Raw genomic sequence first — 22,654 nt, 5'->3', positions numbered from 1 at the left:
ATAATAAATAAAAAGAGGTTTCAGGGAGACCTGATAGAAGTTTATAAAATCATGAGGGATGTAGACAAGGTGAATGCTGGGTGTCTTTCCCATACGGTGGGGAATTTCAAGACAAGGGTGCATATTTTTAAGGTGAGAGGAGAAAGGTTTAGAAAAGGCATGAGGGATAACTTTTTTACACAGAGTGTAGTTCGTGTGTGGAGTGAACTTGTAGAGGAAGTGGTGGATGCTGGTACAGTTACAACATTTAGAAGATATTTGGATAAGTACATGAATAAGAAATGTTTGGAGGGATATGGGCCAAGCACAAGCAGGTAGACCTGGCTCATTTTGGGATTATGATCTGCATGGATTGGTTGGACTTAAGGGTCTGTTTCCATGCTGTATGGCTCTATGACTCCAAAACATTTCAGACTCAGCCATGATTTCTTTACGCCTCTCATTTAATTAGTTTACTTTTACTCATCCAGTTGAAATCTTTAAATTGTTTTATTGCACTCTGCCTCACCTTAGATCTCTGTGGGATATCTCTATGCATGGGATCTGAGATGGTCCCTTTGTCCTGTACCTATATTTTAATCTCAGGAAGGATATACAGGCATTGGTGGCAAAACGGAGAGGGCTTATTTGGTTGTTTCAAAAAATGGAGTGATTTTCTTCTGATGATAGATTAAATAGGTTGGAACTTAGCGAGAATGAGAGGAGCCCTAATTGAAACATTACTAGATTATTAGGCAGTTAACAGGATAGATATAAAGAAGTGTATTCCTTTGAGAATCGAGCTTAAGGGGGCAGGATTTCAGAGTGAGGCATCACACAGAGATCAAGGGGAATTTCTACCCTCAAAGGGTAGTGAATCTGGAGTTCTTTACCCCAAAGGGCTGTTGAGCCTGGTTCATTAAGTATATTCAAGACTGAGATCGTGAAATTTTAAATCAGTAAAAAAATTTATAGTTGTATGATAAACCAGGAAAGTGGAGTTGAGGATTATCAGATCAGCTATGATCTTTGAAAGTTGGAGCAGAATCAATAACTGAATGGGCTACTTCTGCTCCTACATCTTACTGTCTGGAGAGAATCTCTAAATAAAGCAAACAGAATGTTGACCAAGTTGACAGTAAACACCTCTGTAAATGCAGGCCTAAATGGAGGATAGTAAATAACAAGTGCATAAGATCAATCCCAGTAGTAGGGTACACATGTATGTTAATAGTTTTGGGCACTTGTGGTGCAGTGGCAGTGTCCCTGCCTCTGATACAGGGGACCCATTTTCAGAAGTGTATAAGAACATCGCTGCACAGGTTGATTAGAAAATATCCCCAGCAGTTGAGCCTTGAGATATGATATGATGTGAATTACACTGAACCACTTTATTCTCACAAAACAGTAGGGGTCTGACAGTGTACAGTTAACCACAAGGAGAAGGCAGAGAGTAAAAGTGACCCAGTCTTTGATTTCCCCTGCGATTATCTAAAAGACTGTCAGTGATATGAACATATATATTATCTGAGCCTTCAATCCTCTTATATCAAGTATATTTATCTATTTTTTAATGAAGTCTTTGGTGTGTTTTGTTCAAGTAATGGAAGACTAACATATGAACATGTTAAGCATTTGTGCATTAATGCAGCTTAAGATCAGTTCCAAGCTTACTTGCATCAAACTTACAAAAATCAAAGTTACTGCAACAATGGGAATGAAGAGTAGAAAAGTACAATGTTAAATTATTACCTCTGTGATTGCACTGCTCCATCCAGCTTCACAAAAACGCTGATCTGGGACTGAGAAATAACACTGGCATTAATCATTTACCTCACAGGCCATAATTCCAGACGCAGGCACATACAAAGCTGTTGTGTTTGCTGGCTGAGCTGCATTTTAGATAATTCCTGTCTCTTTCCCTTTCCCCAGAAATCTCTGGGCAGAAAGACCCAAACATAGAATGCAGGTGCAAGCTTACAACCATGGTGTCAGGAAATTTTGGGAGCTGCAGTGTGACACGTGCAGTTCCAGTTATTCCATTTTGATCCAAAATATATGAACGAGTCAGTTGTGAATCTGTCAAAGAAAAACACTATCCCTCTTCTTCTGATTCTGTGTAATCTTCACTTTTATTTGCCAGCAGCAGGAGATCAGCATTGTGCTTTTAAACCTACTCAGGAATTTGCAGCTATGGGCTCCATCCCTTACCGCTTAACATAGGCCTCTGTTACCTGACTTACAAACCCCAACCCTTTTTGTCCCATTATTTCTCACTCTCCAATTTCTGAAGACTGTACAATTGCTACTGTCTCATTCTGGCTATTAGTTTAATTTCAGTTTCTTTGTACATTTTTCATTCTCATTAATCTTGCTTTCTTTCTGATCACAAGGCCCATTGCTTTCATCAAATCCCTTTCCACTCTATGGCCTAGATTTTCAATTGCCCACGAGGGCAGTATGTCAGTCTTTGACAACAAGAGTTCATGGGTAATGTGTACACCTATCAATACCCCCAAAATGCACTGCTTATAGAATCATAGCCCACAGAAGTGGCTCTTTGGTCCATTGCATTGGCACCAACCTATCAGTGCTAATTCCATTTGACCCATAGCCTTGAACGTTACAACATTTCAAGGGCTCATTCACATTCTTTTTAAAGGTTCTGAGATTTCCCACTTCTACTGCCATACTAAATAATGCATTCTGGATTCACACCATCCTCTGGGTAAAAACATTTTTCTCAAATCCTCTCTAAACTTCCTGCCCTTCACCACAATATTATGGCCCCTCATTATTGACCCTTCAACTTAGGGAACAGCTCTTTTCTGTGCACCCTATCCATGCCCCTCTTAATAATTACCCTCAATCAGGACTCCTGTCAACTTTCTCTGCTCTAAAGAAACCTACCAAAATTTATCCAGCCTCTCTTCTTAGATAAAATGCTCTAACCCAGAACACCTTGATTAAATTTCTCTGCACCCTCTCCAGCGTAATCACGTCCTTCTTATAGTATGGTTACCAGAACTGCACATAAAATCCTGTACAGCTTTGACATAGCCACCCTGCCTTTATAATCTATGCCACAACTGATAAAGACAAATATCACATAGTCTTCTTAACCACCTATTAACCTGTCCTGCTCCCTTCAGGGATCTGTGGACAAGAACCAACAAGATCCTCCTAGGTTTCTGCTATGTGATGAATACTCCCTTGTCTTTTTTACTTCTTCCAAAGTGCATTGCTTTACGTTTTTCACGTTTAAATTTCATCTGCCTATTTAGAAAACCCACCGATATGGTCCTGTAAACTAACACCTTTTTCCTCTCCTTTAAGTACTAAGCCAATCTTCATGTCACCTGCAAACTTACTCATCACCTCCCCAACATTTTCTTGTATATCATTTATATGAATAGTAAGAGACCCAGCATGATCCACCACTGGACACTGACCTCCATTCAGACAAACAGCCTTCGACAATAACCCTCTGTCTCCTACCACTAAACCAAATTAAGATCTTGCCAAGTTACCCTGAATCCTGTTTCCTTTTTAATGTCCCACTTCCAAGCATCCCGGATGTCTGCATGACCACCTATATCAAACAATGCTCTTTTTCACTTTCTGTTATACAGGCAGCCCTCCACTGTGGCTCCTCCATTTCCCACTCCACAGCTCTTAACCACCCCTCCCCCAAAAATAATAAAGATAGGGCCACCCTTGTCCTCACTTTGTACCCTGCCAGCCTCTGCATCCAACATATCACCCTCAAAAACTTCTGCCAATTCCATTTATACCCCACTACCTGGAATATCTTCCACTCCCCATCCCTCTCTGCCTTCCATGAGGACCATTCCCTTCATCGCTCCTTCGTTCGTGCCACATTCCCCACCAACCACTCCAACTTGCCAGATACTTTCCCTGTAACTGTAAAAGATGCACCACCTGCCTACACACCACCTCCCTCACTGCCATCCAGGTCCCTAAACAGCCCTTCCGGTGAGACAGAGCTTCACCTGCGTCTCCTCCAACCTAGTCTGCTGCATCCGGCGCTCCTGGTTTAGTCTTCTCGATATTGGTGAGACAAAACTTAGACTAGGTAACCATTTCACTGAACGTCTTCACCTGACCCGTAATGGCCAGCCTAACCTCCTGGTCACCGTCCATTCCAACTCCCCACCATCCCAACCCCGTCTGACATGTCCGTCCTCACCCTCCTTCAGGGTCACAGTGATTCAGAACACAGATTTCAGGAACAACTCCTTGTCTTCTGCCTGGGCACCCTACAGCCTGGAGGACTCAACATTGAATTCTCTAATTTCAAATAACCTTCCCAACCATCCTCCAGCTCCCTTTCCAGCCCCACGTCTTCCCTTCCATTCCACATTGTGACCCTCCCTTCCAGCCACCAACTGGACTCATCCATTCCATCGACCAGCCTTTTCATACTTACTACTGGTGTCCACCTACTAGCACAATTCTGCTACCCAGCCTACCCCCGCTCTTTAGCTGCAGCTGCCCCTACCCCAAATCCAGTCCTGAAGAAGGGTAATACCTGAAATGTTGGCTGCTCCTTTCCTCTAGGTGCTGCCTGACTTGCTGTGTTATTCCAGCCTCCTTTTGCATTCTTTATCAGTCTGCACAAGGATCCTTGTCAAAGGCTTTGCTCAAATCCATATAAACTACTTCAATTGCACTACCTGCCTGATCATCTCCTTGAAAAATTCAATCCAATTTCATCGGCATGATCTGTCTCCAACAAAGCCTTACTGACTATTCCTATCAAACCATGCCTCTCCAAATGGAAATTAATTCACTGCTATTGCAAAACAAAAGCATTGCGGGAGCCGTCAACCTCCTTCTTGCCAATTAAGAGGCCATTAATCTGTCAAAGAGTTTGTTAATGACCTGGAGAAGGCCAAAAAGATTTTTCAAAACAGTGAGTGTAAGGAGTGAACAGTCTGAGGTGTGCATGAGCACATCTGTTAGGGAAACTGAGGGATCCAGATTGATGGTGCTGCTCAATTAAAATACTGAAAAAAATCTACAAGTAACAGAAGCTAAGGTGCTCGTGCAATGGCTTTCATTGTCAACCCCTTCAACAGAGTTGGTCATGTGCTTGGTCACTGCTGTACCCTCGTGTGTACTCTGCTTTAGCTGCCTTCTGCCTTTGAGCACTGCATTTCAGAGCTAGTTCCTGCCTCAGCTAATTGCTCAGTGCTTTGAGTACAGGAATTGGGGACCATGCTGACCCTGTACAGGACATCGGTGAGGCCACTTTTCAAATACTGTATGCAATACTGGCCACCCTGTTATAAGAAGGATGTTATTAGATTGGAAAGGGTGCAGAAAAGATTTAAAAGGATGTTGCCAGGACTGGAGGGTTTGATTTAGAACGAGAGGCTGCATAGGCTGAGACATTTTTGCCTGGAGCGTCAGAGGCCGAGGGGTAACCTTATACAGGTTTGTAAAATAATGACAGGCATGGATAAGGTGAATGACCAAGGTGTTTTCCCTTGGGTAGGGGAGTCCAAAACTAGACGGCATAAGCTTAAGGCGAGAGGGGAAAGATTTAACAAGTTCCTGAGGGGCAACATTTTCACCCAGAAGATGGTGTGCATATGGAATAAACTGCCACAGTAAGCGGTAGATGCAGTTGCAACATTTAAGAGGCATTTGGACAGGTACATGAATAGGACAGGTTTAGAGGGATATGGGCCAAATGCAGGCAATTGAGACCAGTTTAATTTGGGATTATGGATGGGTTAGATTGAAGCATCTGCTTCCGTACTATGTGACTCTATGACACCAGTACAGTAATTCAGTGCCAAGGTCAATTCTGATGGATTGAGGGTTCTGAGGACTTAAACAGCAATGTGCAGTGTTGAGGGTGTGGCACAGGGTCATGGCCTAGATGCGAGCTGGGTGTCAGTTTCCCAACCCCAAGCTGTTATGCAGCCCTGTGTTTGATGTTCTTGATTCATCTCTTGACTCTTTTTGTAAAGACCATTTTCTCTCCCTTTCTTCTGCTTCACATATATTTCAATTGACTTGTAAAATATTTCCAGGAGATTTAATTTCAAGCTAACCAAAAGCAACAGAGAGACTACGAAACTGTTGTTGTATGCACTTTAGCAAAACGACCTGGTGTGATGAAACATTAACCTGTGAGCCCATTCTATGCTGCTGGGGAGCAGGCAAATTCACTGACAAAGTTCTCGAAAACTTTTGCAGTTCAGAAATTTTGACCTTTTTCTAAAATCTCATCACTTTATGCAGGACATTCTCTTACCGCCTGATAGCTTAAGCTGTGATTGCAAAATTTTGGAGCGACAGGGTGAATATTCTGCGTAGTTGCTGAAGTTTTGAACTGCTATTAGACACGTGCCCACTGGTGTCACTCCACTAGTCTCGAAGTGGAAATTGAACTTCTGTAAATATTCCCAGTGATAGAGAGGTGCACAGGCCTGCAGATGGAACACAAATGTCAAGTATTGTCAGCTCATCAGAGAACCATGTGTTCACTCTAACAGCAATGATTCCTTTAATAGATTTTCTAAAAAATAAAATATCTTCCAAAAACAAATTTCTCCTAAAGGAGTGTGAAAACTCTCTGTTCATGTCATTACCAAAGACCCACTTATACTTATATTTGCTCCCAAATTGTGGACATTGCTGGTTAGGCCAATATTTGCACCCTATTCGTAATTGCCTTCACGATGGTTGAGGTGAACTGCTGCAATCCATGTGGTGTATGCAAATCCATGGCCCTGTTAGAAAGTGTTACCTTCTGACCATGGGAAATGCTGATAAGGGCAAGTTTACTCTCTATCGCCATCCATCATGGAGGACCTTACCTCACAACCATTGCTGTTCTTGTACTGATGGCATTGGTTGGGAGGAAATCCAGGGTTTTGAAATTGTAAAGGCAATTGTGAACCTTGATTGTAGTGACAGGGGCATCATTGAAGCATTTGTTTCATTGGTCAACAGAGAGGCACTGGAACCCTGACTGGTTTTCATTTCCACAACACAGATCCCATGGTGGAGGTGAGCTTAGTCAGTAAGAACCTTCTGAACAGAGTGGCTTCGCCAACCTCTACCATAATCAAATAAAGACACTAAGGAAACACAAACACTATTTTGAAGTGGAATAGTTGCAAATAGTTAACAAATATACGTGCTTAATTTGAAATGTGAATGAAAGAAATGTGGATGCAAGTCCATGAATTCTCAAAAATCTGTGATTCAAAAACACAGTTCTATCAGGTTCTTATTGTAGATAATATCTTGCATCTCTCAAATGTAAGCTTTTGGACACTCTCCATTGTCTCGTAGGCAAAGCTGTTGTTTGGGTTTGCATTAAATTCTCCTCTCTCAAAGTTCAATGTCTTGATCCCTGATGAGTGACATGGTCTGAAAGCACTTTGACCAAACTATCGTTGCCAAACCCTCTCATTCACCTAACCCTACCCACATATCCTTCAATCCCTTGTTCCTTCATGCTGACCTAGCTTTTCTGTCAATGCATCAATTTTAATTGCCTCAACTAACACTGTGATCGTGAATTGAACATACTGACTACTCTTTGATTGCTAAAGCCTCTTTCCTGAATTCTCTTATTTTTATCCCACATAGGAAGTGGATACTACTGAGAGAAAATAAACACCAATTGTATTGCTGTAGTAAAGTGAGATCTGCAATCGTATGAGTGAATAGCAATAGGGTGTAGTGATGACTAAATACAGAGGTTGCCAGTTAGAGGGACATCTTATCTTGAGGCCTACAAAGTCAGGCTCCAGAACTATGTGATCTGACATCATTATGAAACTCTTCTTTTTGCACATGCTCAGAAGATATACTTAGAATAAAAGTATAATTCCCTTTATTCTATAATTGCTGTAGTTCTGGATTCATAAGTACACCAAGCCAGATATGGACAGCAGATTTCTTTCCCTAAAGAACATATTTTAATCAAAATGATTGGTAGTTGTTTCAAAGTCACCATTACTGAGACTAACTTTATAGTTCCAGTTCTATTGATTGAATTTGAATTCCACCAGTGACTGTGGCAGGATTTGAACACTCTTCCATAAAGAATCAAGCAGGGCCTTTGGGTCATTAGATTCATAGAGTTATTTGGTATAAAAACAGACCCTTTGGTCCAATCAGTCCATGTCGGCTATAATCCCAACCAAAGACAGACGCATCTGCCTCTGCTTGGCCCATATCCCTCCAAACATTTCTTATTCAGGTACTTACGAAATGTCTTTTAAACATTGTAACTGTACCTGCATCCACCACTCCCTTTGAAAGTTCATTTCCCAAATCACTCTTTGTGTAAGGATGTTCCCCTCATGTCTTTATTAAATCTTTCCCCTCTCCCCTTAAAAATATGCCTCTGTTATTGAAGTCCCCCACCCTAGGGAAAGGATATCTGCCATTCACATTATCTATACCCTCATGATTTTATAAACCTCTTTAATGTGACCCCCAACCTCCTAAGCTCCAGTGAAAAAAGTTCCAGTCTATTCAGACTCTCCCTAAAACTCAAACCATCCATTCCCAGCAACTTCCTGGTAAATATTTTTCCTGAACTCTCTCCACCTTAATATTATCCTTCCTATATCAAGGCAACTAGAATTGGACACAATATTCCAGAAGAGCCCTCACCAACATCCTGTACAGCCTCAACATGGCTTCCCAACTCCTACATTCAAAGGTCTGAGCAATGAAGACAAGCATGCTAAACCCTTTCGTAACCACCCTGTCTATAGGTGATGCAGACTTCAAATAATTGTGTACCTGAACCCCATGTCACTCTACAACGCTACCCAAAGACCCTAATAATTTCATGGTATTACCATTAAACCATAACTTCTCTCTGTCTGAGGAATAATTGATGATCTTATATTTCTGACCTTTAAAATACACTTAATACATTGATCTTACTTGTGAGTTCAGCTAAAACTGACTTGATCAGCTGCAGGATGACCCCAATATCTTATAGGGCTCCTGTTCTGAGTGGCTAGCATGCAATTTTAGGTGGGATGTACTAATGTCTAAGTATCAAGATCGGCTCAACTGTGATGCTTCCCCTATACCCTGCATCAAATAACCCACTGATGCTCTCTGTGGAATTTTATGGCTTCTCCTGTCTGGAAGCAGGAATGCTATTTAATTATGTGAGATGATGGAATATTGCATGCAGTTCTGTTTGTCACATTACCGGAAGGTCATGGATGCTTTCGAGAGGTTGCAGAAAGGTTTATCAGAATGTTGCTCAGTCTGGATGGGTTCAGTTGTGAGGAAAGATTGGACAAATTCAGATTGTTTTCACTGGAAAGACAGAGGTTGGGGGACTGGTGGGTGTGATCTGATAGAGGTCGACAAAATTTTGAGCGGTATTGATGGAGTGGACAGTCAATGGTTTTCTTCCAGGGTGGCAAGGTCAACTGAAAGAGGGCACAAGTTCACGGTGAGCAGGGTAAGTTTAGGGCAGAAGTGTGGGGAACATTTTTCACGCTGAGGGTGGTGAGTGCCTGGAATGCACTGCCAGTGGAGGCGTGGAAGCTGGTATGCTCGCAACATTTAAGGTGTATCTTGATAATCACGTGAATGGGAGGTGAACAGAGGGATAGAAACTGAGCATGGGCAATAAGCAGCGGGTCAAAATAAGGATTATGAATCGGCACAGACTTGGGGTGCTGAAGGGATTGTGCTGCCTTGTATTGTATAATAGAATCTCATCGACAATCTGCCTCTGCCGTTATTCCATCAGTGGTCCCCGGTCAGACATTAACCAGTGGCAATTTCTGATCATGTAATGGCCTCATCTCATTTGTGCTGATATCGGCCAACTGCAGGTGGTGTTGCCTGACAATGAAAGCTTCCAGCAGGTGATGGTATCCTTCCTTAAAAATCGTGATCAATTTATGTGACATCAGGAAAGTGGGAACACATGGTGAGAGTCAACTTCCTGTTCTTGTTTCCCATCTCCCAACACCTCTCTCTGGGATGTCTGTCCCAGAAACACCTCCAATCCTCAGCCTTCAGTAGATTAGCCAATAGCTCTCCATCGGCAGGACTTTCACTCCTCCACCAAGGGATCTCCATTCTAGGAAAAAAACTCTTCAAATTCCTGAGCAGCACCTAATCCTGGTGTCCTTTACTGGATGAGGTAGCTGACATCTCTTTCTGATTCTCCCATCAACAGACACCTTCTGCAGAATCACAATCCACAGTTGCTGGGTTTTTACGTCAGGAATGTGCAGTTGTATGAAGAATCAGAAAGTAGGCAGCAGTGTCAGTTTTTTTTAATCAACCTGTTCAGAGATGTTATCGCACTCCACTGAAGCAAGTGCGACTTGAAGCGTGCCTCCTCGCTCAGAGGTGCGGACACTACCAATGTGTAACAAGACCCCTTCAGGCAGCAGTGTCATACAGTCACAGAGTCATTGAGGTTTGCAGCATGGAAACAGGCCCTTCGGCCCAACTTATCCATGCCACCCAGTTTTTACAATTAATCTCGTCCCATTTGCCCACGCTCGGTCCATATCCCTCCACACCTATCCCATCCCTGCACGTGTCCAAATAAAGTGTAAACCATATCTCAGCAAGTGTCAGTAGAACAGGAAGTGCAATAAACAAAGGAAAATAGAAAAGCATCCTTAATGTGATTCTACTTGCATTCAATAATTAATCACCTAAATTTGGTACAAAATTTTTCGGTGGCACTTAATTTAGCAGATCAGGAGTCCAATCAGTGTAAATAGCTGGTGGACACCCATTAGCAAAGTAATGTTCTAAAAAAAGGCAGGTTAAACTCTAATTCATAAGAAAACAATTGAATACTAAAGGCTTCCTGTCAATAAGCCTGAAAATTTTGGAATAAGAACAATGGCAGATTTTTGCTCCAAATGCGGGTAGGAGTGGAGATTTGTGGGCATGTAATTTTGTGCCACTGACTGGACATGCAGGTTTACCAGTTCCGTCTCATCTTCAGAGTAGCTTTTCTAGGGGTGCAGATAGTGGACCAGCCTGCAAGCAGCAGGAAGTCAATCAGTACGAGTTGAAAGGCCAGTAAGGATGATTATCAGAGGCTGAATTTAATTTTCAGTCAGCCTGATGGTTCCCCCAGGTCAGAAACCCAGCAATCACCTGAACGTGATTTGTGAGGGTGAGTATTTCTGACCAACTTTCCAGCCTACAGCTGCAATCTTAGGCCATTCCTGTGGATGGCTTCCTCTTGACATGATGGAGCGTTTAGGTCCCCTCTCCATCCCAAACAACTGCTATGTTCTGATCTGCAGAAACTGACTGAAACTTCCATTCTCCCTCCATCACCATTAATTACAGATCCAGCTCCTGCTGAAGCGCCTTCTATTTTCTTTTCAAAATGATGAAGCATGCGAGTAGTCAAAAGTGACAAATCCTTAAGCAGAGCTGGAAACCTTCATGGTTAATCAAGACAAGTTTGCTTATCCCCAAGGTGGTGGCTGATTGGAGAGGGCACTCTAATTCGTTCACGGGTCATGGGATGTCCCTCGCTAGCATTTCCCTCAATATAGAGACAACTGCATGATGGAAGGTAGGAAATCCTGAAAGTGCAAGAGGCAAGAATGAAAGGGACACAGATATCATGGAGGGTTGCAACAGTTGTAGAGGTTAGAGAGCTAGGGAGGGATGAGACCATGGAATGATTTGACATCAAGTTATTTAAAATTTAAGGATTGTTGGAATGGGAGCCAATGTAAGTGAATGCGGTCAGGTATGATGAGTGAATGTCACCAGCTTGAATTAGAACATAGCTAGCATACATACTTATGCAGACAGTCAATCATTTTGTGCTCAAACATTTAGTCTGTGAGTATGGTCCCTTCCCAAGATGTAATTAGTCAGCAATAAATAATGGAAGGCAGAAAAATGTCAGCAGAGGCTGAGTATGCGGCACAAAGCAAACAGGTTTTAATGGAGAAAGGAAATAGTATTCTGTGGTAGGGACTCCCAGTGCAAAATGGTGCTTATAGAAGTTCGAAATGAGTGGACAAAAATCTTAGCATTAGGACCTGTGGTTTCCAGACCAGTGATTTATTGGATGATGCTTATTTTAAAATAGGGCATCCTATAGACATCCTATAAGTTGCAAAATGCATGTGGGTGCAGTTTAATATAGAAGGCTAATTGGGAAGTTCAATGTAAAATTAAACCTATTTTACTGGTGCAATTGTATGCAAATTCCCTGTGAATCTCATTAAAATATAGCAAAATATAGAAATGAGTATAAACAAGTCAAAATTAGCAAATGGTTGCAAAGAAAACACAGCATACATACCAACTCCAGTTTTTATCACTTTTATTTTTTGGATTTTCTTTTCCCTTTTTTGAATATCCAAAAATTTCAAATTTCCAAATATTAAAATTTCACCTGAAATATATTGTAGAACAGTCATCGTTTGAGGTGGTTGATTTTCTGTAGCACCCTGCTCCCCAATTTCCCTTGATTCTTTACACCAGATGCTTTCCATCCCAAGTATGCATCTTTTTAAAAAAAAATTTATGAGGCCAGCACCTGTACCTCATCCTTAGCTGCACTTTGATCAGAGTGACTTCCTTGGCTATTTCAAAGGGGAGTTCAGAGTCAACCCATTGCAATGGGTCTGGAGTCACAGATCAGGTAAAGATGGCAGGATTCCTTCCCCAAAAGGCAGCAGTGAACCAAAGCTGACAGTTTCATACTTGCCTTTACTGGGTCTAGCTTTCGGTTCCAGATTTTCAATCACTTGAATTGAAATGACACTAATTACTTTGCTGTTTACACCTTTATCACCAGATTAGTCTGAGGTACTGACCCAGTGATTTTACCATAATACCATGATCTTGGCTCAAATCCAAAAGAAATTTAATTCTGTGGGCTTGGTTCTAGATTTGCATACATGAACTCACCACAACTTTTTCCTTGAGTGATTTGACTGTAGCCCCAAACCATTGGTTGGATTTATAATCTTTCATATATCCATCAGAACTGGAAATATTTCGGTTACCTGCATGAATAAATTCAGATTATTGACAAACTGTGCCAGCAGTTGAAAGACATTCAGCTCATTGGTAGACTCTATGAATTAATTTTAATAAATTATATTCCTTATTAGAATAATGTGCAACACAGACCCTAATTTCCCATCTTTAATTTTGCTTCATCCCTCAAATTTCCACAACTTGCTTCCCTGTGGGTGTAAGATCTTACTACGGCTTGGTTCAATCAAGGATAAAGAAAAAAAAATTACTGTGAATGCAGGAAATCTGATATTAAAAAATTAACCAACCAATGAACCAAGGAACTGCTCCTGAAGTAGGAGCCTGGACAGTAGTCAGTAGATTTAATAAACCACTGACAACCCAAAACTCCATAACAACACAATATAATAAATGAGAGAAGACCTACAAAACAGAGATATTGGGTACAATAACAAATATTGATCAAGAACACTACTTCATGATAAATTGTGGCTCAGAACAAGGGCCAGAGGTAGATGCAGTAAAAGGCATTTTTCGGACCAATGCCAAAATTATTTCTTTACATGGTGTGACTAAGTTTCACTGTTGACAATATCAGATTGGCTACTTGTTTTTCATCCTCATTTTCAGTTGGGAGTGAAGTGTATCTGCTCATAGAATTTAGGCAAATACAATAGTTAATTTTCACACAGCCACAAACAGCAATGTGATAAATTAGCAGATGATCTGTTTCTTGTGGTATTAACTGGCTGGGACACAAGGAGAACTCTTCTACCTTTATTTGTATAGAGTTAACCATCGATCTATACAGTGTGGAGACACGCCCTTTGGCCCAACAAGTCCACACAGACCCACAGACCATCCCACCCAGACCCATGCCCCTATAGCCCACCTAATCTACAAATCCATGAACACTATGGGTACTTTAGAATGGCGAATCTATCTAGCTGCACATCTTTTGGACTGTGGGAGGAAACCCACACAGATAGGTGTAGAATGTGCAAACTCCACACAGACAGTCACCCAAGGGTGTAATCAAACCTGGGTCCCTGGTGCCGTGAAGCAGCAGTGCTAACCACTGAGCCACAACGCCGCCCCTCCCACTAACTCTTGTAGATGTGACTTCTTTATCTGTACTACAGGGAGAATGTGATTGCACTAGAGGGGCTGCAGAGGAGATTCACAGGGATGTTGTCTGGGAAGGAGTGCTTTAGTTATGCGGAGAGGTTTGATAAGCTCTGGTTGGTTTCTTTGGAGCAGAGAAAGTTGAGAGGGAGCTTGGTTGTTGAGGAGCATGGACAGGGTAGATAGAAAGCAGCTCTTACCATTAGTTGAAGGGTCAATAACAAGGGAACACATTGTTTAAGGCAGAAAGTTTACCGAGTTGAGGAAAACCTTTTTCATCCAGAAGTAGTGGGGGTCAGGAATGCACTACCTGGGAGGATAGTTGAGGTGGGAAACCTCACAACCTTTAAAAAGTACTTGGATGAGCACTTGAAGTGTCATAACATTTTAAAGGATATGGGCCAAGAGCTGAAAAATTGGACGTGTAGATTTAGTGTAGCTTTAGTGTAGTACAGGCTCGATGGACTGAAGGGACTATTCTGCACTGTGGTGTTCTATGATTCTATATCCATCTGGAAGGGCAGATTAGGCTTTGGTTTAATGCTTGACAATGCTGCACTCTGTCAGTACTGTAGCGAAATGGCTATATGGTCAAGGCTCTGGAGTGGGATTTAGATGCAATGCATCCTTACTCAGGGGCAAGACTGCCTTCCGGAGAGACCACTCTCTCCGGGTCTCCCTTGTCTGCTCCACATTCCCCTCCGACCCCACCACACCCGGCACTTTCCCCTGCAACCGCAGGAAATACTACACTTGCCCCCACACCTCGTCCCTCACCCACATCCCAGGCCCCAAGATGACTTTCCACATCAAACAGATGTTCACCTGCACATCCGCCAATGTGGTATACTGCATCCACTGTACCCATTGTGGCTTCCTCTACATCGGGAAAACCAAGCAAAGACTTGGGGACTGCTTTGCAGAACACCTACGCTGGGTTCACAATAAACAACTGCACCTCCCAGTTGCGAACCATTTTAACTCCCCCTCTCATTCCTTAGATGACATGTCCATCCTGTGCCTCCTGCAGTGCCACAATGATGCCACCCGAAGATTGCAGGAACAGCAACTCATATTCCACTTGGGAACCCTGCAGCCCAATGGTATCAATGTGGATTTCACCAGCTTCAAATTCTCCCCTCCCCCCACTGCATCCCAAAACCAGCCCAGCTCATCCCCGAATACCTAATCTGTTCTTCATCTCACCTATCCCCTCCTGCCACCTCAAGCCGCATCTCCATTTCCTACCTACTAACCTCATCCCAGCCCCTTGACCTGACTGTCCTCCCCGGACTGACCTATCCTCTCCCTATCACCCCACCTATCCTCTCCTCTCCACCTATCTTCTCCTCTATCCATCTTCGGTCCACCTCCCCCTCTCTCCCTACTTATTTCAGAATCCTCTCCCCATTCCCCTTTTCGGATGAAGGGTCTAGGCCCGAAACGTCAGCTTTTGTGCTCCTATGATGCTGCTTGGCCTACTGTGTTCATCCAGCTCCACACTTTGTTATCTCAGAATCACCAATTGAGCCAAGTTTGAGACCTTAGGCCATCATAAATGCTCACCTTCCTCAAGGCTCATTTCGATGACTCTGACTCCCAGCTTGTTCTTTGATAAAAATTCAAAGTTCTTCTGAGATAACACAGTGTGAAGCTGGAGGAGGAAAACAGGCCAGGTAGCATCAGAGGAGCAGGAAAGCTGACATTTTGGGAAGAAGGGTCCCGACCCAAAACATCAACTTTCCTGCTTTTCTGATGCTGCCTGGCCTGCTGCATTCCTCCAGCTTCACACTGTGTTATCTCTAACTCGAGCATCAGCAGTTCCTACTATCTCTGATAAAGTTCTCCCGATTTTCCTTTAAAGCCTGATCCTAGCTCCATGTGGATCATTTCTCTGAGTTTATCTTAGCTTTCCCGCTGCTTTTTCCAATTTTGCCTGTGACCCCTGGCTTGCCGTCAAACATTTTCACACAACCCCCAATCCCTCCAGCCTCTGGGATGCAATGTGGCTTCAGTCTAGTAATTAACTGGGGCGTCAATGGGCACCAATGTGACAACCATTGTACATTATCTAGTTACTGTTGGACTCAGTGTTCACAGAACTATAGCAGGAGAGAAAAAAAAACTACTGTAAAATTTAAATAGCATTGTAAACATTGTTGTGGGGGCAATACACAATTTACCTTTCCATTTCAGCTGTGTTCAACAATAGTAAAAATTGCTGAAACCAAACCAATGTATTCAGTACATTGGAAAATCAATGCACTAAGCTCCCCAAGGGGAAAGGAGGAGGGGAGAGAGTCTGTAATCAAATTACAGCTTGTTGCTCCCTTCACTGGCATGATGCATCTCTGTTTGTACGCTATTTCTAAGGCAGTCACAAAATCAGGGCTGAGTTACTGATCTAGATTGCATAACTCTGTAAAGGCCCTAATAGCACTGTAGCAGGATTACAATAGAAGTCAGAGAGGAAAGATTATGAGCTCATAAAAGGAGAGAGAATTGCTTTCTCATTGAGCTGCTGTCATCAGCACAATCTAATTGTCTAATGTTCCATCTACAGATTTTTCCTGCCAAAGCTTTTCAATATCACCCACACATACTTAATGCCAACTCCAAATGAAATCTTCCCTATAATAGGCCCAGCTGACTTGTACTTATTAACATTGTCTCATTTCTCCAACCTAATTTGAGTAGGCTTCTGAGAAAAACAACTTTCAGAACACATGGAATTTTTAACCTTCAATATTTCTGAAGAAGACTCATATTGGATTGAAAACGTTAACTCTGTTTCTGTCTCTACAGATGCTGCTAGACCTGCTGAGTTTCTCACATGCTTTTTGTTTGTGACTTCAGATATCCAGCATCATCATTTTTTTTACATATTAGCCCTTAACTGTACTGGTATGGCAGCTTGGTTCAGTGCTAACTCCCTCACCCCTGAATTGTGTATTGCCAAACCATTTAATTATTTGGGCCACACATAAGTATAGAAACAGTGGTAAAGATGAGGATGTTCAGTCCCTTGAGCCTGGTCCACATTTCAGTGAGACCATAGCTGATCTGTGCAATCACTCTAGTGACTTAAAGCAGTCTGTAATCCTGGAGATGCAGCTTGGACACTATTGAGTCACACAGCACAGAAACAGACCCTCAGGCCCAACTTGTGGACGTTGAGCAGGTCTTCTAAACTGAACTAGTCCTATTTATCCATGTTTGACCCATATCCCTCTAAACCTTTCCTATCCACGTACTCAGCCAAATGTCTTGTTAAATGTTGTAAATATACTTGCCTCTACTACTTCCTTTGGCAGCTCATTCCATACATGCACTACCCTCTGAGTGAGAAAGTTGCCCTTCAGATCACTTTCAAATCTGTCTCCTTTCACCTTAAACCTCGAACCTCTAGTTTTGGACTGTCCTACCCTGGGGAAAAGGCATTTGCTATTCATCTCATCTATGCTTCTCATGATTTTATAAACCTCTATAAGGCCACGCCCAAGTCTTCTACATTCCCAATGAAAAAAACATCCAGCCTATCCAGGGTCACCTTATAATTCAAATCTTCTAGTCTCAGCAACATCCTTGTCAACCTATTTTATACCCTCTAACCAGTTTCATAACTACCTTCTTAGAGCAGGGCAACAGAATTGTATGCAGTACACCAAATGTGACTTGACCAATGTCTTGTACAGCTGTAATATGACAGCCCAACTCCTGTACCCAATGCTCTTATCGTTGAAGGCAAAAGTACAAATGCCTTTTTCACAACCGTGTTGGCCTCTGACACCCCTTTCAAGGAACGAGGTATCTGCACCCCTAGGTCTCTGTTCTACAACACTCCCCAGGGCCTTACCATTAGCAGTGTTAGTCCTGCCATTGTTTGTCTTTTCAAAACACAACACCTCACATTTATCCAAATTAAACTCCATCTGCCATTCCTCAACCGACTGACCCAGTTGATCAAAATCCCCTTGTACTCTTAGATAACCTTCTTCACTGTCGTCTCTATCACCAGTTTTGGCATCATCCACAAACTAACCATGCCTCCTACATTCTCATCCAAATCATTTATATAAATGACGAACAACAGAAGACCCAGCGCTGATCCTTGTGGCACACTGCTGATCACAGGCCTCCAATCTGAACCAACAACCTTCAACCACCATGCTCCGTTTCCTACCATCAAGGCAATTTTGTGTCTAACTAGCTAGCTGTCCCTGGATACCATGTGATTTAACCTGACCAGCTAGTCTATCATTGCTAAAGCCCACGTAGGTAATGTCTACCACTCTGCCTTTATCTACTTTCTTGGTTGCCTCTTCAAAAAACCCAATCAAATTTGTGAGGCAAATTTCTCATGCATAAACCCCTTGCTGGCAATTCCTAAGCAGCCCTAAATCCTTTCCAATGAGTCAGATCTCGTCTCTCAGAATCCCCTCCAACAACTTACCCACCACTGACATCAGGCCTACAGTTCCCTAGCTTCTCCTTATAGCCTTTCTTAAATAAAGACCAACATTACCTACCTTCCAGTCTTTTGACACCTTACCCATGGCTGTCACTGATACAGATATCTCCAGTACGGGCCCCACAATTTCTTTCCTTTCTTTCTCACAATGTCGTCATCAAACTTCAAAGTTTGATCTCCCTCAGCCTAACTCAGAATGAAGGGCATTTTCACCTGGTTAATATAGCTATTGGTTTTTCAGCTCATTGGAACTGTTTCAATTTCGAGTTTGAAATGAAGTGTTGGTGAGTTGAATGCTTAACAACTGACAAAACAATCAATTGATCTTACAGACTTAGCAAACATAGATCCAGCTGCCTGGTGCATGTCAGTTAGCCAACACAGGCTCTGGGAAAGTAGTCCAGCTGTGTTTCTAAGCTGTCACGATTTTCCCAGGCACTGCTATCTGTTTCTTTCTCCTCCACTGTATTGTTGTGCCTGGCATTAGTCCAGGTGGGATAAAATGAATACCATCTCCATCACAGCTGCACACTAATAATGGCACGGTGGCTCAGTGGTTAGCACTGCTGCCTCACAACACCAGGGACCTGGGTTCAATCCCAGCTTTGGGCAACTGTCTGTGTGGAGTTTGCACATTCTCCAGGTGCTCTGATTTCCTCCCACAGTCCAAAGACAAGCAGGTTAGGTAGGCTGGTCATGTTAAATTGCCCATTGTGTCCAGGGATGTGTAGATTAGGGGGATGGGTCTGGGTGGGTTGCTCTGAGGGCCAATGTCAACTTATTGTCCTGAAAGGCCTGTTTCCACACTGTAGAGATTCGATGATATGAATAATCTTTAAATACAAATTTTGCAAAGCTCTGAATCAAAGACCAATGCAGTAATCAAGTCAACACATCCTGTGAACGAGAATTATCTGCATGGTATCTGGTAATGAACATGGGTCAAAAAAAAGTTGGCCATTGTCATTAGTTCTTGATTTGATAGGAGCTCTCTGCTGTTCTCTTACTCCTTAAATTATAGAAACACATGCAGTTTATCAGTTGATATGAAGTAATTCATAACTGGAACTCTTTATCACACACATACAGTAGCCATTCAGATAATGGAATTTCATGCACCATTGAAGATTCTCCCCATTGTATATCACTCTAAGATAGATGTTGAACTTGTGAGCTCTGACTGGTTGCTGTAAGTTACATATTCTCTTTGCAATGAGGTGGCAGCAATATAGGGCAATTTACTGCTTCTAACAACGCTACTTTATCTTGAGCTGTGGGGCCAAAGTAATTTATAATGCTGAGTGGGCTCAAGGCAACATCCTTGCCCCACCAATCCAGACTGACCTCAAGTCACAACTGGGTAAAGCTTCCAAATACATTTGAATGGAGAAGAGGTATCCAATGGACCTTGCCTTCCATTCAAATATTTACTTTACTACTCAGAGTCTACTTCTGCCTCCTTATTCCAGATCCCGGGGGAAGGGTATTAACTGACAAGTGCAGAATATCCAATGGGAAACCTGAATTCTGCTTTTCTGTTGGCACTTTCCTATAGTGGTTGGGGCATAGGATATTGATAGGAAGGGGAAAGAGAAATCTAGCGCATTATACAAATATGTGACTGGCCTTTTTGAACATTGTAGACCCTTTCTTGTTTTGTTTTGTCTTACAGCAGATGTTCAATACACAGTTAAGAGACATTCTCTTGATATCATTGTCATATTGTGCATGTGAGCTAATGGTCTAAATGTCTCAGTCTCCATCTTACTGGGTCCTCTTGCAGCATGACTGAGGGAAGAATGTTACAGTTTACATCCAAATTTTCATCCAAAACCAATCAGCCAATGGCGAGACCATGAGGGGGCCTTCTGCTGGAATCAAAGACATCAGGGAGGATGCCTTGTTGACTTGAGAGAATGCCAGCCAATACTAGACTGGTGCATAGTTGGTGCGATGAGAGTGGGTAGGGTACAATGGGTGACATGGTCGAGTGGGTAGATGAGTTTATGGTTGGTTGGGATGGGTTGTCTTGTTGGGAGCTAGTCAGTCTTGGGGCTAAGTGGTCAGGTTGGTTAGATATGAAAATACATGGTGAGGGTTAGTCAGGTTTGCTAGGGTCAGCAGGGTGGTTGGGTCAGATCAGGACTGGGGATGGATTTTAGGAACTTTCAGGGGTCAGCAATTGTTTGGAATTAGTCTGCGGGTTAGTTGTGTAGTTAATCAGCAATTAGATTAGGGGCTGGATTGTACATGTCTCTGCCACGTCTATTTTCAGTGGGTATGGGGAGACCATGTAACATAGGTCAAATGACTGGCACACCACATTCCCATACTTCCTCATGTTCACCCATACAGTGCAGTGGTTGGGTAGGGACTTGCCCACCATTGGTAAATAAATAGTGAATGGTCAACTGAACTTAATAAAAGCACAATTAACTCCAAGATTATGCCAGTCAAGTCATAAAATGTTGGCATGGGTTAAAAAGCATGAGTGGGATTTCTGCATTCTTAGAAAAAAGTTTAAAATGCCAGGAAAGAAAGGAGTACTAACTTGGGATGAGCATGCCCTTTGTTCATTAGGATCACTCTCTTTCCTGGCATGGATGCATTTTAAAAAGTCACCACCTTTCCTATGCAGCCAAAAGAATCCTGCCCAATGCCACCAAAATTGGCTTATTTCGTCATCCATCAGACTCACCTTCATGGTCCTATTGGAACTACGTGAGCTGCCAGTCACTCTGATTTTCCAGCGGTTTGTGTGGATGGGACTAGCTTCCATTGAGGGGACCCCTATGGCTGAGGGGCAGGTTTGTTGTCAGCTCATGATGGAAAACAGCTGAGGCCAAAACATTGAAAACAAATCGTTCTTGGGACTGAAGGGATCAAAGGACAAGCATGCAGGAACAGTGGACTGCATTGGATGATAAGGCTGGATCATACTAAATGACACAGCAGGTTCAAGGTCTGAATGGCCTACTTTTTTTCTATTATTCCTATGCTTGTCATGAACTTTCTTTTGGGGATGTGGTAGTGGGAGAAGCAAGCCATTGCTTAGAAATTGTTTGTCTCACATTTCGCAGATAACTATCGAGTTCCCAGAGGGTACAACCAGGAACAAATCAGTAACAATTCAATTAAACTTGGAAATGAATTTATTCATTGACCTGGAGCTCCATGTTGATGTATATGCATTGAGTCAGACCAGTTCGCTCCATTCACAAGTTTTAATGTTTTTTCAGAACTGCCCTCAGTCCCCACTTAAACTCCAACTCCCTTTCCTGAAGAGTACATAACAGCAGGGAAGTTCCTGTCAGAAATTCAAACTTCCCGGCAATACCCACCAAGCTGACATATCAGGAATTCAGTGGAGTGCCATCGACATGTCAGGCCATACATCCAATCTGTGATGATCTGGAGACCAGAAGATCTGGGCCTATGTGCTTTATACACATTATCATCAGGAAAAGTGTTCAATATTCCACTGATATTAAAGGGAGTTAGGTGAGTGACAAACCTTCCTCAAGTTAAGTTGGGTTACACTGTTCTTGCAAACTATAATGTGAGAGGCTACAAACTCCACAACTTACAGCGTTACCTACGTTAGTTGTTGAACTTACCCTCAGTATCAAATGGTATTATAGTGCATTGATGTCGATTATTTGACCAAGGGCAGAGGAACACTGCTCCACCTTCTATTACATCTTCTTGTGTTGTATTTGCTTTGGGGGCGCCGATAAGGATACCTGGACTGCAAACAGGCAGAAGATCTTTGAATTATTTTTCTCCATTGTAATACTTTATTCAATTACGTATAGTTTGTTCAGTTATCTCTGAACTGAAAACCTTTCAATTTATTTACTTCATATCACTAGTTAAATGTGTTACCTTGTGCACAGAAATGTAGCCAAAACTTTTCTGCATTCCACTATAAATGCCTTAAATGTGCTATAGCTGAGATGTGCAAATACAAGATTGTACAGCATTATACATGTTAGTTATGTTAATCTGACACAGAAGGAGGTTTTCTGGAGTTAATTTAGTTCCAACGTAACAGATTCAGTGATG

The 22,654-nt window shown here is 42.4% G+C and overlaps 1 protein-coding gene across 1 annotated transcript in view; it reads right to left on the bottom strand.

Moving 5' to 3' along the window:
* LOC125466464 (integrin alpha-8-like) overlaps positions 1-22,654 on the bottom strand; it is a 134,742-nt gene that overhangs the window by 97,252 nt on the left and 14,836 nt on the right. Inside the window, exons 2-5 of the mRNA XM_059638734.1 lie at positions 22,207-22,337; positions 12,922-13,019; positions 6,269-6,443; positions 1,732-1,781 (exon numbers count right to left, since the gene is read on the bottom strand). Of these exons, the coding sequence (XP_059494717.1) occupies positions 1,732-1,781; positions 6,269-6,443; positions 12,922-13,019; positions 22,207-22,337 (454 nt within the window). The remainder of the gene's footprint in view (positions 1-1,731; positions 1,782-6,268; positions 6,444-12,921; positions 13,020-22,206; positions 22,338-22,654) is intronic.

Source organism: Stegostoma tigrinum, chromosome 31 (assembly GCF_030684315.1).
Source record: "Stegostoma tigrinum isolate sSteTig4 chromosome 31, sSteTig4.hap1, whole genome shotgun sequence".
Classification (NCBI taxonomy): Eukaryota; Metazoa; Chordata; class Chondrichthyes; order Orectolobiformes; family Stegostomatidae; genus Stegostoma; species Stegostoma tigrinum.
The sequence above is the reverse complement of the archived record's forward strand: the minus strand, read 5'-3'. Positions and strand labels throughout refer to the sequence as shown.